Raw genomic sequence first — 18,920 nt, forward strand, 5'->3', positions numbered from 1 at the left:
TTGGTGGGCGAAACAACGGAAAAACCGCTACCTGCTGGAGGAAGAAAGATTTCCCGTCGAGTTGGGTCTCTGTCTTCCTCTTCCGTAGCGCTCGCGCGAGGTGTCAGTGACGTGAAAATATACTTGGTTGCCACAATCATATACACTCCGCCTATTTCTACAATTTATTTTCTTAACATATGATTTTAAACCCAATCGTAAAGACTAAAAAGCAAATGTTTGTTTTTATTTAAATAAAAAAATATTAGCCCTTTGACTTTGTGGCTGTGCTAGCTAGTAGAACTCGAAAGGCTTGGGAGCGCACAGACCCGCCCTCTAGCCGCCATTTTTCGGTCTCGGACTCCATCAGGCAGGAGGAGTGGAGCCGAGTATAAAGAAGAGAAAGACAATTATAGAGGGACCCTATTATTCAACTTTCAAGAGGATACAAATATACGCAACAAACTCTACATTTTTGTGGCTAAAAATGCATGCATTGGAGCGGAGTCACTATTTAGTGAATTAATTTTGTTTGAAGACGTGTTGCAGGCCGCCATTTTTGTTACTGCCTAAAAAGTCTGTCGGGACACCAGAATAGGATTTTAAAATATATTTCCGCGAATCGTGCTAATGTTCGACCAAGAAATTCAACAATTACAATTTAGGCTCCAGCGCGCAGCTATTTGCAACATTGTTTCGACATGGAGATTCGTTTAATCTAGTAGTGAGGCGACCTTTTCTGTTCTCATTTAGACAGTGACTGGATATATATTGTTTCATGACATAGATACGATTATATTTTTTTCGGAAGAGGGAACGAAAAGGGGAACCTTGATTGATCATTGTTGCAGCCAGGCATTCTAAATGTGTGTCACTTCTCGTAGTTTGACACCGAGATCTGGCATTTATCATTGACAATAAACGTAGAAACATTATGCTTCGAAGTTGGCTCAAGCTAGTCACAGCCTGTCTCTGAAACGCCAGGTAACGTTTCTATTGGATGTAGCTAGCTGAAACCTGCAGCCTTCGGCTAGAAATTGATTCAAGACGAGTATAGGGCGACGGCTTGCCCTGCCCTGGATCTTCAACCTTTTAGTTGTGAAAATCGGTTTCGCATCGTTATCTATCTAGCTTATTTAGGTAACTAGTATATTTTTATTTATTTATTGTTTAAACTAATATATTTGTTATTTCTATTTTGAGTTAATTTAATTTAGATCAAATATGTCATCTGCACGGTTTGATTCATCGGACCGGTCCAGTTGGTATTTTGGGCCGGTGTCGAGACAGGAGGCGCAGAATAGATTACAAGGACAGAGGCATGGCATGTTTTTGGTTCGGGATTCCTCTACCTGCCCTGGCGACTATGTGCTGTCAGTATCTGAAAACTCCAAAGTGTCCCACTATATCATCAACTCCTTGCCAAGCAAGAGGTTCAAGATCGGTGACCAAGAATTCGAGCACCTCCCAGCTCTTTTGGAATTCTACAAAATCCACTACCTGGATACGACTACACTGATAGAACCTGCCCCCAGGTAAGGAACTGTCATTCATAGGCTGCACCTGCGACCACAAACCACTCAAAGGAATGCAGTTAAATGCAATTAGGACTTAGGTTTGCAAGATATTTAGAATTAAAATTATTTGACACACTTCCTGATATGTGATTGACCTATTAGAAACCGATTCTGATGGTTGTACCACATTTCAATCACAAACTATAGGCTACCAGGCTTATACTTAATGAATAAGTGACCTGATTGACCTCTCTTGTAATGACACGTCTAACAAGGAATTGTGTAGTTCCTTCCAGTGCTTCTGCCAGAGTTATTGTTGCTGCATAACCATTTGAACCTTGTCTAGCTAGTTGTGTGTTCACAAAGAGGGTCACACTTTAAAAACAGTAGTGACTGCTCTTTTGTGAGAGGAATGTATATATTTCCAGCTTGTCAGCTGATGGTTTCAGTAGTTCAGCAGTAAAACTTTTTAATATTATCTTGAAACAGTCTTTTGATAATCTACATGTTAATCTGTATTTTATGTTCACCCTCCTGCCCAGGTACCCTAACACAGCGATAGGCACCGGACCCATTCAGACGATGGGGGGTCTAGAGGACAACCTGGAGTACGTGCGAACTCTGTACGACTTCACGGGCAGCGACACTGAGGACCTGCCCTTCAAAAAGGGGGAGATCCTGATCATCCTGGAGAAGCCTGAGGAGCAGTGGTGGAGCGCCAAGAGCAAGGAGGGCCGAGTGGGCATGATCCCTGTGCCCTACGTGGAAAAGCTGGTGCGACCCTCCCCTCACCCTGGCCAGCCCCCTCACAGCTCCCGCAACTCCAACAGCTATGGCATCCCAGAGCCGGCCCACGCTTACGCCCAGCCTCAGACGCCCTCGCCCCTGCCTCCTGGCACCCCTGGAGCAGTCATCACCCCCCTACCCTCCATGCAGAACGGGCCAGTCATGGCTAAGGCCATTCAGAAACGAGTGCCCTGTGCATATGACAAGACTGCCCTGGCTCTAGAGGTAGGAGTTCCTGACTTTCTGTTCTAGTATGGCTTTGTGAAGGGAGGCCTAAATCCTCCCAGTTGTCCCCTATTCTCATATTTGATTAGTTGGTTCACTATTTTGTGTACATTTTATTAGATTTAATGAGCTGGTACTGTGGAAACTGCATTGTAGTTTGTCAGGAACTATAGCCTGCAGCCACAGTACACATTGTGCCAAATATTATGTATCAGGTCATTTAAAATACAGTTGTGTTTGAGAAAGTTCTGATGCGGCAAGCATATTCTGTCTTGCATCCCTCATTTTTAAGTAATCTCCTTTTCTCCTCCTATTCTCTGCTCTCTTCTCCTGACCAGTGGTATAGATTCCATCAATCAGTCTGTGTAGATATTTTGTGAGGAAGCGCAAAGTTGTCAGCTTTTTTTGGAATATAAATGCGGTGGGTGGCTTTGAGCTCTAGAGGACTCCTCTCTATTTGTTAAGCTCATCCTCAAGAGCCATCCGCTAGGCTTGGGCAGTATACCACATACCGGGGTATTTGGAAATAGCCCTACAAGGTGGTTTTTCAATGCATTTCTATATTGTTAGCTACTTTTTAAGTAAATACCTGCAGTCAAATTGTACAATGCGTGAGGAGATAAAGCAGATCGCGTTCTTCATTTCACCTGACGTTGCAACTATAGTTTATCTTCTCAGAAAATATATTGTAACACATTTGGCAGAAAATAGCTTCATTGTCACCAGATGCCAACAGAAGTGCAACATTATTTGGCTGGCAGCCACACAAGTAAATGAGCTTACAATGAAAAAGCAAGTTTTTTTTTTGGCCATCATATTTCTAATGTGTATCATAGAAAAAATGTAAACAGCTACATTTCAAAATGTTTTAGCAGAGAAAAGTAAGCTCGCTACACATCAGTCAGAGCGTTGTCTTTTGATAGAAGGCCCATTGCCCTAGTGACACCCACTTTATAAGCTGATTGCCTGTTTTTGCAATTCGTTTATTTTTGCTTGCGCTCGTGAGCATATTTAGCCAGCAGCCTCCATGGAAATTCATTATTACGTGTGCTGATTTTGTTAGCGTTCTGGTAATAGGCTTTTTTGAGTTTTGGTGACCCCGGTAATACTGTAAATCCCGGTATGAGAGGAAGGACTGCATGAGAATATGAAAATTTGGATAACGCCCAACCCTGGCTCCCGCTCTCCCAAAGATCACCCCTGATGGACAGGTACCCCACAGGGGGAAGCTAGGGCCGATGACATGCCAAGTGGCTATCTAACACCACCACTCAAACTTCATTTTTGATCTGTTTAACCATTGAAGTCAACTCTCTTGATTATTCTCTGTAGACCTCTTGCTCTGAGAGAGAGCGAGAAATCCTGAGATTATTCAATAATTAGAGGGACGTGTTTTGTGAGTCAGGTCAGTTTGTTCTCATCATGTATCCTCCAGAGCAGATGGAAGGTTTGCGTTTAAATTCCCATCTGACAGAGAGTCGGGTTGTGTGAATTGCACCACCACTTTCACAAATTAGAGCAAGGCTGACTAATGCCTTGGATTACCATCCTCCCCCAGAATTCAGCAGAGTTTGAGTCAGTGGAGAAAAACGGGGTATTACGGTAGCTTCCACCACCTTGGATTAAGTCATCTGATTTAATCATGGAAACTGCTATGGCTCCACATCAGAATCTCTCAGCTTTTGTCCTCGTCTCTCTGACTGAATATAGTTTCCATCACACCACCTGAGGCAATGGTCACTCCTCCTAACTCAGGTGACTTATTTCATGACTTTGAATGTATTGGTTTGGTATGAACATCTGTAGGTAATGTCCAGTCTCCTTTCACCCACAGCCCTTGACTGTGGCAGTATTTTGATTGGAGATTTGCATGTTGTCAAATGTGCCATTAGTCATAGTGCACATTTTCAGAGGGAGAGAGAGATCTGCAGCATTAGTCATCAGTAGCTAGAACTAGACCTCCACACTAAAGTAAACCATCTCTCATTTAGAGGTTCTGCTCATGGTGCATCCGTGTTTCCACAGCAGGCCTCTGGTGGGTACAAGTTTGTTGGGGACTTCCCCCTGGTGTTGCTGCACTGTCCTCAAACACCCACTCATCACACATCCACTCTTCATACACACACTTTTAGCATTTATGAGCATGGTCTTATTTCTATTACAGCATATTGGTTGACTTATTCATATTCCATTCACCCAAGTCTGTAACATGGATAGGTTTAGGCTACTACGTGATATTGTGTTAGCTTTGTGTTACACATTATCAGGTTGCTACAACCTAGCTTATTAATTAAAGTTTATAACGTAGGTTCACAGTTCTAGAGAATTTTGAATAATCAAGGTGATAGTGACACATTCAATACTGCTTTGCACACTCTTGCCTGCATCTAGCTGATCTAGGGTGTAATCATTAGTCCAACAGTGTGAGTTTCTGTTGGACAAATTCAGGTATTTTTTTTCAACAGAATCAGTGGAATGAATACACCCCTGATGACATGCAAACACAGTTCACTTTCATAGCAGCCACATAAAAACAGCATGATCACTTTGCTCATTGTGTATATATAATTCCTTTTCGCAGCTACACTGAACAAAAAAATAAAACGTAACATGCAACAGTTAAAATATTTTACAAAGTTACACTTCATATAAGGAAATCAGTCAATTTAAATAATTTCATTAGGCCCACCTCTATGGATTTCATTTAACTGGGAATACAGATATTTATCTGTTGGTACTTTAAAAAAAAAAAAGAATTTAAGTAGGGGCGTGGATCAGAAAACGAGTCATTATCTTGTGTGACCACCATGCAACGCAACACATCTCCTTCGCATAGAGTTGATCAGGCTGTTGATTGTGGCCTGTGGAAAGTTGTCCCACTCCTGATCAATGTCTGTGCAAAGTTTCTGGATATTGGCGGGAACTGGATCACACTGTTGATACATGTTGATCCAGAGCATCCCAAACGTGCTCAATGGGTGACATGCCTGGTGAGTATGCAAGCCAAGTAAGAACTGGTACATTGTCTGTATCCACAAATTGTGTACAGATCCTTGTAACTTGGGGCTGTGCATTATCATGCTGAAAAATGAGGTGATGTCGGCGGATGAATGGCACGACAATGGGCCTCAGGATCTCGTCACAGTATCCCTGTGCATTCAGTATGCCATTGATAAAATGCAGTTGTGTTCGTTGTCCGTAGCTCATGCCTGCCAATACCATAACCCCACTGCCACCATGGGGCACTCTTTTCACAACGTTGACATCAAGACCCTGGCGAGGATGACGAGTACAACAGATGAGATTCCCTGAGATGGTTTCTGACACTTCGTGCAGAAATTCTTCAGTTGTGCAAACCCACAGTTTCATCAGCTGTCCAGGTGGCTGGTCTCTGACGATCCTGCAGGTGAAGAAGCCGGATGTGGAGGTCCTGGGCTGGCGTGGTTACACGTGGTCTGCGGTTGTGATGCCCGTTGGATGTACTGCCCAATTCTCTGTAGAGAAATTAACATTAAATTATTTGGCAACAGCTCTGCAGTCATCATGCCAATTTCACGCTCCCTGAACTTGAGACACCTGTGTTGTGACGCAACTGCACATTTTAGAGTGGCCTTTTATTTCCCCCCCCCCCCCGCACAAGGTGCACCCGTGTAATGGGCATGCCGTTTAGTCAAATTCTGGGTATGCCACCCCTGTCAGGTGGCTGGTATATCTTGGCAAAGGAGAAATGCTCACTAACAGGGATGTAAACAAATTTGTGCACAACATTTGAAAGAAATGAGATTTTTGTGAGTATGAAACATTTCTCCTATCTTTTATGTCAGCCCATGAAACATGGGACCAACACTTTTTACTTGTTGCTTTTATGTATTCGTTCAGTACCAGTCAAAAGTTGACACACCTACTCATTCCAGGGTTTTTCTTTATTGTTACTATTTTCTACATTCTAGAATAATAGTGAAGACATCAAAACGATGAAATAACACATGGAATCATGTAGTAACCAAAAAAGTTTTAAACATCAAAGTATATTTGAGATTCTTCAAAGTAGCCACCCTTTGCCTTGACAGCTTTGTGTACTCTTAGCGTTCTCTCAACCAGCTTCGTGAGGTAGTCCCCTGGAATGCATTTCAATTAACAGGTGTGCCTTGTTACTTGTTATGGCTGCAATCCCGCTAACGGGATCGATATGACAACTACCAGTGAAAATAGAGGGCGCCAAATTCAAATCACAGAAATCTCATAATTACAATTCCTAAACATATACATGTGTCTCATACCATTTTAAAGCTGTTCTCGTGGTTAATCCCACCAAAGTGTCCGATTTCAAATATGCTTTTCAGCAAAAGCATTACAAACGATTATGTTAGGTCTCCACCAAACCACAATAAGCACAGCCATTGTCCAGCTAAATATAGCCTTCACAAAAAGCAGAAATAAAAATAATTCAAGGTTAGTGATTAATTGTATCTTTATCAGATGACACTCATAGGACTTCATGTTACACTACATGCATGTTTTGTTTGATAAAATTCATATTTGTATAAAAATAAATCTGAGTTTACATTGGTGTATTAGATTCACTAGTTTCAAAAACATCAAGTGATTTTGCATAGCCACATCGTTTCAACAGAAATACTCATCATAAATGTAGATGATAATACAAGTTATACACATGGAATTATAGATATACCTCTCCCTCTTAGAACTACCCATCCCGCATCCGGTATATTTGTCATCAGCAATGCGGAATAGCATAGCGCGCAACAGTCAAAAAATATTACTAGAAAATGTTCATATTCATGAAAACCACAAGTGAAATATAGCGAAACACAGCTTAGCCTTTTGTTAATCACCCTGTCATCTCAGATTTTGAAATGATGCTTTACAGTGAATTCAATACAAGCGTTTGTGTAAGTTTATCGATAGCCTAGCATAGCATTATGTACACTTAGCATCAGGAAGCTTGGTCAAGAAAAGCAATCAAATTAACCGTTTACCTTTGATCTTCGGATGTTTTCACTCACGAGACTCCCAGTTAGACAGCAAATGTTCCATAAAGATATTTTTATAACCAAATACCTCTGTTAGTTTGGTGTGTTATGCCCAGGAATCCACCGGAAATAGCGGTCATGACAACACAGACAAAAATTCCAAATTATATCCAGAATGTCAACAGAAACATGGCAAACATTTATTTATAATCAATCCTCAAGGTGTTTTTCAAATATCTATTCGATAATATATCAACTGGGACAGTTGGCTTTTCACTAGGACCGGGAGGAACAATGGCCGCCTCTCTCTTTTGTGCAAAAATCACTCTGAGAGCCCCCACCTGACCACTTACGTAATGTGGTCGTTCGTTCTTCAAAATAAAGGCCTGAAACTATGTCTAAAGGCTCTAGACACCTTAGGGAAACCATAAAAAAAGGAATCTGGTTGATATCCCTTTCAATGGTCAATAGGGATGCATAGGAACACAAAGCTTTCAAAATAAGAGTCACTTCCTGATTGGATTTTTCTCAGGCTTTCGCCTGCAATATCAGTTCTGTTATCCTCACAGACAATATTTTTACAGTTTTGGAAACTTTAGAGTTTTATATCCTAATCTGTCAATTATATGCATATTCTAGCATCTAATCCTGAGAAATAGGCCGTTTACTTTGGGAACGTTATTTTTCCAAAAATAAAAATAGTGCCCCCTAGCATTCACCAGGGGAAGGCCCTGCGTTCCACCGGTCATCTGAAGTCATTCTAATTCTCCGGTTGGAACGTTATTCAAGATATATGTTAACCTCTTGCTCCTACTGAGACGCTTGCGTCCCATCCAGAGCTCTGGAAATGCAAATGCGCTACGCTAAATGCTAATAGTATTAGTTAAAACTCGAACGTTCATTAAAATACACATGCAGGGTATTGAATTAAAGCTACACTCGTTGTGAATCCAGGCAACAAGTCAGATTTTTAAAATGCTTTTCGGCGAAAGCATGAGAAGCTATTATCTGATAGCATGTAACACCACAAAAGACCCGCAGGGGACGTAAACAAAATCATTAGCATATTCGGCGCTACACAAACCGCACAATAAAATAGAAAACATTCATTACCATCTTCTTTGTTGGCACTCCTAGATGTCCCATAATCACTATTGTTTTTTTTTTTAGATTAAATCGGTCCATATATAGCCTAGATATTGTTATATGTAGACTGTGTGATCAACGAAAAAAAACAGCGTTTCATAACGTAACGTCATTTTTTAAAATTCAAAAAGTCGACGATAAACTTTCACAAAACACTTCGAAATACTTTTGTAATGCAACTTTAGGTATTAGTAAACGTTAATAAGCGATCAAATTAATCACAAGACGAAGTATATTCTATAGCTGTCCGTCTGGAAAAATGTCCGGCTAGAAACTCAACCAAAATATCCGGTCCTAGACCTGAAGAACTGCGCTGCCTTGCATCTGTTTGACCAAGAAACAAATCGTAGGCAAATGACAAGACTCTAGACACCGTGTGGAAGCTGTAGGTACTGCAACCTCAGCCCCATTAATTGTGGTTCACCTTTATCAATGGGTTCAAGTCGCGCAGCAATATATTTTTCAATTTTCAGTGATCAGTTTTTCCTGCGCTTTCCGATGAAACGCACGTTATGTTATAGCCACAGCCGTGATTTAACCAGTTTTATAAACGTCTGAGTGTTTTCTATCCACACATACTAATCATATGCATATACTATATTCCTGGCATGAGTAGCAGGGCGCTGAAATGTTGCGCGATTTTTAACAGAATGTTCGAAAAATTAGGGGGTAGAAGGAAGAGGTTAACAACATTCTAAAGATTGATTCAGTACATCGTTTGGCATGTTTTTACTGACTTTTGGACATTTCGTCACGTTATAATGGACACGCTTTGTGACTTTGGAATTGTTTACCCAACGCTCTAACCAAAGTAGCGAATTGGACATAAATAACGGACATTTTCGAACAAATCAGGCATTTATTGTGGACCTGGGATTCCTGCGACTGCATTCTGAGGTAAGGAAACATTTATCATGTATTTTCTGGTTTCTGTTGACTAATACATGGCGGCTAATTTGGTTAGTGTTCTGAGCTCCGTCTCAGATTATTGCATGGGTTGCTTTTTCCGTAAACGTTTTTTGAAATCTGACACAGTGGTTACTACATACATGATTCCTTATGTGATGTTTTGATGTCTTCACAATAATTCTTCAATGTAGAAAATTGTAAAAAAATAAATGTTTGAATGAGTAGGTGTCCAAACTTTTGACTGGTTCTGTAGCTCTCTCTGCTTCTCCTTAATTTGGGAATAAATTAATTTGTTCAAAACTGTTCAACTATCATTCTCTCTCTTTAAGTCAACTACTCATCACATTTTATGCACTGGAGTGCAAGCTAGCTGTAGCTTATGCTTTCAGTACTAGATTCTCTGATCTTTTGATTTGGTGGACATATCAGTTCATGCTGCAAGAGCTCCGATCGGATTGAGGGCGTCTTCCGGACTTTGTCATAATCGCTGTGTAATTCTATGGAATGGAGTGAAAGCCATGAGACTCCTAAATTTTATATTGAAGTCAATGTACCCAGAGGAGGACAGAAGCTAGCTGTCCTCTGGCCACGCCATGGTGCTACCCTACAGTGTTGTTGAGGCTACTGTAGACCTTCATTGCAGAACAGTGTGTTTTAATCAATTATTTGGTGCCGTGAATAGAACTATACAAATATATCTAAAAAGTTAACTTCAAAACACATTTTACAATTTTTCTGATATTCACTTAGGAGTATAGTGCTCCCTAGGGCTGCCCCCCCCCAAAAAAAAAACCTGCCAACTTCTTTCAACAAATCGTTTTAGGCAAAGTGTATGTTTCCATATAAAGACACACTCCTATGTGTTTTAATAACATCAACTATATGTAGGCAACTGATCTGATGCATGATTAAATCATTAAAACGCACAATTCATTCGAGGGAGCCAGAAATCAAGAGCCTAACCAGAATTTTTTTAAATAACCTGTTCCCGAACCACCACCTGCCCGCTTTCACAAATTCTACCACTACGCTCCCCAAGTTGCCGGTAATAGGCTACACCGGGGGTTGGCAACCTTTTCTACTTGGAGTGCCAATTTATCTTGTCAGTTCTATCGATCTGCGTGCCAGTTTTGATTTTCATATGCACATTTTTGTGGAACAGTTTATTTTATGATAGTCTTCAAATCTCAGTCTTGTCATGTGATTTAATAATGAAATTCTATGAAAATTATGCAAGTCTAAAAGTAACTTCCATTGCCAACTTTGTAAAAAATATCCTAGATAAAGCTAACAAATAAAAACATTGCAGCCTGAAGGTAGAAAATATCCTGATTTTGAAAAATAAAAAACTTTGGCTACTCGTGGCTTGTCTGCAAGGAACTTGAAACATTGTATCAATTTGGTCAAGCCTTAAGCTTGTGCTAACAAACTTGCAACATTGTATAAAATATTCTGGACCCTCAGTTAACCATGCTGGTGAGCTCCGGATAGGCACAGCTGTAGGCTATTTGCATGTAGGATAAGAAGTAATCAGATATTTTCTGACTTTTCCACCCACTAAACCAGAGCATTACATTTGTTTTCTCTTTCACACAGTGGTTATTGAAAGGGAGAGAGCTGGAATGTTTTTTCATATTCTACATTAAGGAAGCATTGTCATTGGATGTATACACAGACTTTGTTTACTTGCTGTTTGAGCTGAAGCTAAAAATGGCTTTGAGAGGCTCCACAGCTCAGTAGTGCTGAGTTAAGACAGTCAGAAATACTATTAGATTCCCAAATGGGCACATTTATAAGCCTACGTTTGCACGCAGGCCTGGTAGCCTAGGCCTACTTCTATGAGTAGTCAGGTGCACCTACTCAACATTGACAGGAGCACTCCAAACAAAACACAATTAATAAATTGCCAACACATAAATGGAATGAAATTAACCGAAATTTGTTTCTCACAATTGTAGCCTAGGTTGCGCGCTCTGTAAACGTGTCAATTGCAAAAATGAGAACGCTAAAAGACTAATAATATATTGAATGCAATAACAGAAATTACGGTTACCAAACATGGAAGTTGAGAAATTATGGGAATTAACGGTAAATGTACTGCTGGTGATACTGGTGTGGCATCGCCGAGGCCTCCACAATGGATTGGTCCACTGAGATAGTTGTCAATCAAGACACACAAATTCTCGCTCGACCAAACAATCGACCAGTCGACTAAATTGGGTCAACCCTAGTCCTCCTCTGAGGAGCCTCCACTGGTCCATATGTGTAAAGTGTTTTGTTATTAGTCTTTTACACTTCATCTCTCTCTTTCTGTCTCTTTTTTTCTAGTCTTCTCATCGCTCGCTCACTCTCGCTTCCTCTCACACACTCACTAATGTGATCTCTTTCACTCTCTGAATTGCTTAGAGTAGGTCATTTCCTACTGCAGAAACCTACAATTTAGCAGCAGTCTATTTTGGGGCCTATCTGCTTCCGGAAACAAAGTCATTATTCTGACTCCATCTGAAGGGAGGAATATACCCTGTGATCTACCACCCACCCACTCTTATTACAGAGAGGCTTACTGAAATCTGGTTATTACTAAGGTTTTATTGAAAATATATTAAAGTTATTCTTAACATAATTTACATTGTAATGATAAGGACCATTTGCAAAATCAGTTTAGGAAAATTATCACCACACAACAGAATAATTTCTGATATGAATAAAGTGCTAGTAGCATATATATTGGGATTTTACACAGTGATTATGCAGAACCCCATTCACCCATTACTTTGTAATCTTTGTAGTCAGATTAGTTCTACTAAAGCTTTTTGGTCGACCTGACCCAATTCACATAAATGTGATTTATAGATCTGTCATTCTTCATTGAAAGCAAGTCTTAAGCAGGATATCTGTTCTATGTACTCATTTCTATGCTTCCTGTTTTTAAATTTAGTGTTTACTACTTTTACTTTCGGTTTTTGTACACAATATATTTCAGTGGTTTATATGGTACAATGATTCTCTACACTATACATTGCTTGTTTTGTCACATAAACTGAAATCAAGCTTACTATTAGAATTTTAGCAACCAGGAAATGATGGAGCATGCATATTGCACCTTTTTTAAATGTTGACTACATTAACATGTTCTTTCACTATGCAAGAAGAGCATGCGTTGATTGCAAAAGACACTATTAAAGCTGAGGAATTTGTCTGAAGGATTATGATTATCGATTGCAGATAGGTCTGGATGACTTCAATGTCCATGAAGCCTCATCTGATCCAATGTTTCTGCAACAACATCTAAAGCCTTCCCTCCACTTTCAGGTTTTAGTCTTCCTCTTAACAATGCCAACTTTCCACATTTAATCCTGAGTAAATAGCATGTGGTCTGAAGTTTGGGGTCACGCACAGTGTCACAGAGCATCCGATTTATGGCTTTCTGCTCAGCCTGTCATAACCATAGTACAGTGTCAAATACATGAAGGGTTGACCAAATCATGTCATGGTTGCGGTTGGCACTTATCTTACATTTTCCACCCCATTTTTCTGTGCTATTAAGGAAAACTCTTCTAACGCCATGCTCCATTTCTCCTCAGGTGGGTGATATAGTCAAAGTGACGAGGATGAACATCAGCGGTCAGTGGGAGGGAGAGGTAAACGGCCGGAGAGGGCTCTTCCCCTTCACCCACGTCAAAATAATAGACCCCCTGAATCCAGATGAGTGTGAATGACCTGGACCCCAACCAACCAACCCTTCCACAGTGACACCCAAAATGCTGGCTGTCTCCACCCCGCCTGCCAGTGTCACCACGGTTACGCGCTTGCCTGCTTGAGGCTATACCGCAGCGCTCCCTGTTATTGTCACGCCAACCATCGTGCAGCTTTCTGACTGTTTACAGCTACAGACTTAACTAAACTCCTACATCGCCAACTTGGTTACAGTTTGGTCTGTGGTTTTTGCCTTTGTCCTTTAATGTGTGTTGCCATGGCTCCCACGACGCCATGTCTTACCTGGTCATTTTTTTATTTTTTTTTATTTTGTTACATTTGAAGACTTAGGAATTTGTTGAGAGCTTGCTTGTGTGTTTCATCTTGTGGATTGGAGGAAAAACAAAACAAAAAGAGGGGGGGAGCGAAAGGTGACTGAACATCACATGAACTGACTGAGGTCAGGAGAGCAAAGGCATAGAGGGCTTCAGGTGGGGCCTGAGGTTAGAACCAGCCAGTTAACTGTCTCTCACCAAACAATCATTCACTGTTGTACCTTAACCACAGCCACACATACACACCGGTAAACCATTACTTGTTTAGGGCAACTGCTGTGTGTGTGAGGATCAGTCTCTTTTCAGCTCAGCCTGTGTCAAGACAGGGACAGGAGAACAAGCCCACATGGATCCTGCCTTGTGGAATAGCCCACAGCCTCAGTGACATGAACCTAGTCGACAGAGTTCCCTTATTTATGTTTTCCCAAGACAACATGTGAAATGGTCATGTGTGATGACATCTTTTTGTTTTATTTATGCCATAAATTCAGGAGTTCTGCAAGGTGTTTGTCATAGTGTAAGTGCATGGCTGTGACCAGGCTATAGCCAAATGTTATAAGAGGGCTTATAAATACTTTTGAGGGGTAAGGGCTTTTCTATGAGACAGATGCCTCCTGCATCCAATGTTATGGGTCATGGGAGGCGGGCAAAGGTTTCATCCAGCCAATGACATCCCATCAATACCTTTCACTGAAAATGCAACTTTCGCACAAGCAATCCTTTCCTCTTCTCTCTCTCCAGGTTCCCTAAGGTGGTGATTGGTTACACTTTTGTCTTGTTTGTAGATGGTGTTGACTGTCGAGCACAGGTTCTGGGCAGACAACATGGTTGTCTTTGGTATGTCTGATGTTGTGATGCCAGAGCTGTCCTGCTCTCAGGTGTGTGTATGTGTGTGTGCACGCGCTGATAAAGTGCTCTACTAGATCTCTGCTGTAAAGAAGAAAACAGACTTACTCTCCCTGAGTGCTTTCCCTCAATCCCCCTGAGCTTTTTAATTGGGTAGAGTAATACCATTGTACAGCTATCAATCGTGTCCCAACTGTACTGTTTTTGTTTAATATGTTAGCCAGCTGTTAGACTGAAAATTAGACCGAAGGTCGCTTTCTAAAAAGGGAGAAAAAAATACCTGTTGGTGGCCTCTGCATGACTTCTTGGCCTTGAGGTTTTTCTTCCTGGTCAAATGCTGCTTTGTCAGTTCTAATTTCCTCCAAGTATGAATTAGACTTCTTTTTTTTAATCTTTTTTTTTTTTAACGTTATCTGTGGAATAAATTCTTTCAAGTATAGTTTGGTTTTCCTTGTCCAACCTCATATTAACCCATTTGATTAAGCAATACACCAATCCTAATTCTTGTTTTTGTTAGGTGAAGATGTTTTCAACCTGCTTCAGATTTTTTTTTTCTCAAGGCATTAAAAGTATTACTGTGCTTTTCCCCTCGTGTTTAAGAGAGCCTCCATGTTGTATTCTTAATTCAAAATGAAAAATTGTGCCTTTTTATTTTCTTATACCATTTACATGTGTTAATATTTCCCATGGTTAACACCCGTGCTGGTATGACCCTTTATGTACAGAACAAGTTAATAAAATGTACATCTACTTCTTTTAAGTTGCTCTGACGTCTTTCTTATGAGATGGGAATACGCATGCTCCAAATAGGTCTCCTGCTCAGCATAGATGGGGTGGGGGGGATGTGTACGTTAAAGTGGAACAGGAGAGGAGTAGGTGGGTGGGATGTTTTTGCTCTGCTTCATTTCTATTAGTTTCAGTTTTGATTGTGGCTGTGCCCAGGAGAAAGGAAGCAATTAATTAATGTTAATGAAGTGCTAATAAAAGAACTTGCACACACAGCGCTGACCTAGAGAGAGACACTTTTAAAGGGCAAGGTTTAGTCTCTTTTCTCCTTACATGACCGGTATCCAAATATGTACATTTAGGTCTACTACATGCATGCATTTCATGTTAATAGGGTATACTTTTGGAAACGTACTCAATTCATTCAATATCATCTTAGTTTGGGCATTGTAAAATTATACTGAACAAAAATATAAATGCAACAATTTCAAGTTAGTTCATAGAAGAAAATCAGTCAATTGAAATTAATTATTTATGTCCTAATCTATGGATTTCACAAGACCTGTATTCATGGACGCAAAGGGATGCCAGGCTACTGCCCCCCCAGAGAAAAATACAAATTATGTCAAATAATTTATCTTTTGTCTCTTTGTTTCAGAATTTTCCTTCAATTCGCAAGAGGCTGAATGTATCTCACAAGAGAAAGCATCTGAGCGAGCGAAACAGCGCCCCTCTGTCTCTCTATGTGTAGGCCATCTATCTGATACTGTCTGGTCCAAACGAGTATGTCACCCATAGCATTGAATACAAGGGAAGCCTGTGAGCATTTGGCCTCCCTTGACAAAAAAGGTATGCAAAAATAGCTAATCATTGTTGAGCTAGACTGAGCGAGCGCAACTGTGAATGGTCCTGGCGAAAGAAAGAAAAAAAGTGTCTGGGGAAGCCAGCTTGGATTTGGTGTCTATATCAAATCGCTTTGAGAGCATACGTCATTAACAGAAACAACTTATGTTGTTGCATCTCGTTGTCTTGTTCTCAGATGGCTAGCTAGCTAGCTAAAATTGTCCCTTTCCTAAATTAGCCATGGATGGAGATAGGGATTTAGACTTGTAGTTTTACTTAATTCTCCATACTGGCCAATGATTATAACGGCGATTCTGATCCAACCATAAATTCATACATTGTTGTGCCCCTGGCCTGAGAGGATGGAAGTTCAATATGTAGCTAGATGTAGAAGGTTAACTAACATTGCTCATGAATGGAAGTTAGGCTAGTGAGCAAGCATTTTAGCCAGGTAGCCTAGGACAGCAAAAAATACAAGTGTGTACTGTCATAGACCGCTTCGTCAACATGAAAGAGGGGAGGATGACATTGGCGTTTCTCTACAAGTAGGGTGAGTCAACATGTTTTTCTACTTGCATGAATGCATGCGCAAGCACACACAAACAGAAATCAGAACCATGGACAGCCACATCATATTTAGCTCATGTTGATTGGACTAAATTGTTTTTGGTATCTTTTAATTGTCACTGTATTAGACTAAGCAGAGGTGATTTGATGATGTTGAAGTGTAAATGGTGCTGGAATAGTGGAGGCAGTTCCTGTTTTCATGTGGTTCTAAATCAATAGTTGTTCAGTGGTCCGAAAATGTCTGAAACATTAACTTGCTTGACCATGCTGTAGGTCATGTAACTGTCTGTTCCATGCAATTTGCGTCATGGACTTCACCAGACAGAGGTTGCTATCCCGTTTTGTGATAAAACAACGGTGTGGTTGAATTTATTCTGTCTCCGTCTTCTCATTGTCTCGGCCTTTAGGCCTATATATCACAGACACAAGGCATATGAATTAACAGCAAACAACGCAATTATCACACACAACACGTAAGTTGTAATATGGCTTTGGGGTGGGGTATGCAGATGAGCATCTCTGAGACGGTTTCTGACAGTTTGTACAGAAATAATATCGTTTCATCAGCTGTCCAGGTGGCTGGTCTCAGACGATCCCACAGGTGAAGAAGCTGGATGTGGAGGTCCTGGGCTGGCGTGGTTACACCTGGTCTGTGGTTGTGAGGCCGGTTGGATGTACTGACAAATTCTCTAACTTATGGTAGAGAAATTAACATTAAATTCTCTGGCAACAGCTCTGGTGAACATTCCTGCAGTCATCATGCCAATTGCACGCTCCCTCAAAACTTGAGACATCTGTGGCATTGTGTTGTGTGACAGAACTGCACATTTTAGAGTGGCCTTTTATTGTCCACAGCACAAGGTGCACCTGTGTAATGATCATGCTGTTTAATCAGCTTCTTGATATGCCACACCTGTCACGTGGATGGATTATCTTGGCAAAGGAGAAATGCCCACTAACAGGGATGTAAACAAATTTGTGCACAAAATTTGAGAGGAATAAGCTTTTTGTGCGTATGGAACATTTTTGTCATCTTTTATTTCAGCTCATGAAACATGTGACCAACACTTTACATGTAGCGTTTATATTTTTGTTCAGTATATCTTTTTGTAAGGTCTTCATGGTGAGAAAGAAGATTGTGGTCTGTGTTGAAGGAGGGGAGTGCTTGACTTATCTGGCCCATTGGTATGGAAACCACCATGGCACCCAGCCTCGACTAGGCTATTCGTAGACTTTTTCCAACAAGTCAGATGGTAAAAAACATGCCCTCCATAGTGTGGTCTTTGGAGATTGCATTACACAACAGAGGTGCATTGCACATCTGCGTCTATATCCACTCATCTTTCAGTATGTCTCACACTTGATTGAATGGCTGACTCCTGCTTCTAGCAGTCTACGTGGTATATTCTACTCTTTGAGCTCAACGTTTGTCATCTCCAACCACTGCAGCCCAGGCTGACTGGAAGGCCACAGATGCTTGCAGTGATACGCAAGAACAGGTGCATACGAGCAGAGTGCTCAACTACGGCCAACTCTGGGGTTACCACCGCCAACGGGTGTCTCGCAGACAAAGTGGCACTACACTGGCGGCGATATAAATAAGGCCATTACGTAACTGTTTCTAGGCACGTATGCTTCTGAAATAAAGGATACAGTAGCCTAGATGTAACTGCATACACAAGAGGGCATTGTTTTACCCCAAATTTGAAACGGTTGTGTTCCTCTTTCTCCCAGCCTCCCCTGTTGATCCTTCCTTTTACAGGTATGGGCCCCCATTTGATCGAATGGACTTCTACCCGCTGCTCCACTCCAGCGAAGTAGACTTCTCTACATTCTCGCCCTTGCCACAAAGACTCGAAATCAGACCAACCTACATCATGTTCTGTCCTATTTAGCTTCCAACACATTTACATTTACATTTACATTTAAGTCATTTAGCAGACGCTCTTATCCAGAGCGACTTACAAATTGGTGCAAATTGACACAAAATGTCAGGTTAAATTAGTAATTAAAGGCTAACTTGATGTATTCATTTAGACTGTTATGGCTTCAATGGTACTTCCTGAAATGAATCAGGCTGTGTAGCACAAGGTCGATACAGGCCTCTCTCCATTCCATTAGCAGCTTGCCCCCAAGCTATCTGTTGGTGTCTGCCATGTTGGAGTGTTGAACCCATAGTGATGTGTTACCCTGGGACGTGTGAAAGAGAAGTCAGGCTCTATCTTCTCTACAATGTGTATATGCTAAGTAGTGGAGCAGGATGACATTCTGTGGCAGTCTAGATAGGTTAATGAGTCAGCATTGATTGGCTTTGTAAATGCTAGTGTTTACCCAATCCATATATTCTTTTG

At 40.9% G+C, this 18,920-nt stretch overlaps 1 protein-coding gene across 1 annotated transcript; it reads left to right on the top strand.

Annotated features, from left to right (window-relative positions):
* Positions 1-306: 306 nt before the first annotated feature.
* Positions 307-15,193, top strand: LOC115101125 (crk-like protein). Its single transcript, XM_029620354.2, has 3 exons — positions 307-1,514; positions 2,039-2,507; positions 13,141-15,193. The coding sequence occupies exons 1-3, from the start codon at positions 1,204-1,206 to the stop codon at positions 13,273-13,275; spliced, it is 915 nt and encodes a 304-aa protein (XP_029476214.1). The 5' UTR covers positions 307-1,203; the 3' UTR covers positions 13,276-15,193.
* Positions 15,194-18,920: the final 3,727 nt, after the last annotated feature.

Source organism: Oncorhynchus nerka, linkage group LG19 (genome assembly GCF_034236695.1).
Source record: "Oncorhynchus nerka isolate Pitt River linkage group LG19, Oner_Uvic_2.0, whole genome shotgun sequence".
Lineage (NCBI taxonomy): Eukaryota > Metazoa > Chordata > Actinopteri > Salmoniformes > Salmonidae > Oncorhynchus > Oncorhynchus nerka.

What these genes read in the sequence shown, in the direction of transcription:
- LOC115101125 (XM_029620354.2), top strand. Translation starts at nt 1,204, where the DNA reads ATGTCATCTGCACGGTTTGATTCATCGGACCGGTCCAGTTGGTATTTT. An exon ending in CTGATAGAACCTGCCCCCAG is followed by an intron (nt 1,515 to 2,038) that starts GTAAGGAACTGT and finishes CCTCCTGCCCAG; the next exon opens with GTACCCTAACACAGCGATAG. An exon ending in AGACTGCCCTGGCTCTAGAG is followed by an intron (nt 2,508 to 13,140) that starts GTAGGAGTTCCT and finishes ATTTCTCCTCAG; the next exon opens with GTGGGTGATATAGTCAAAGT.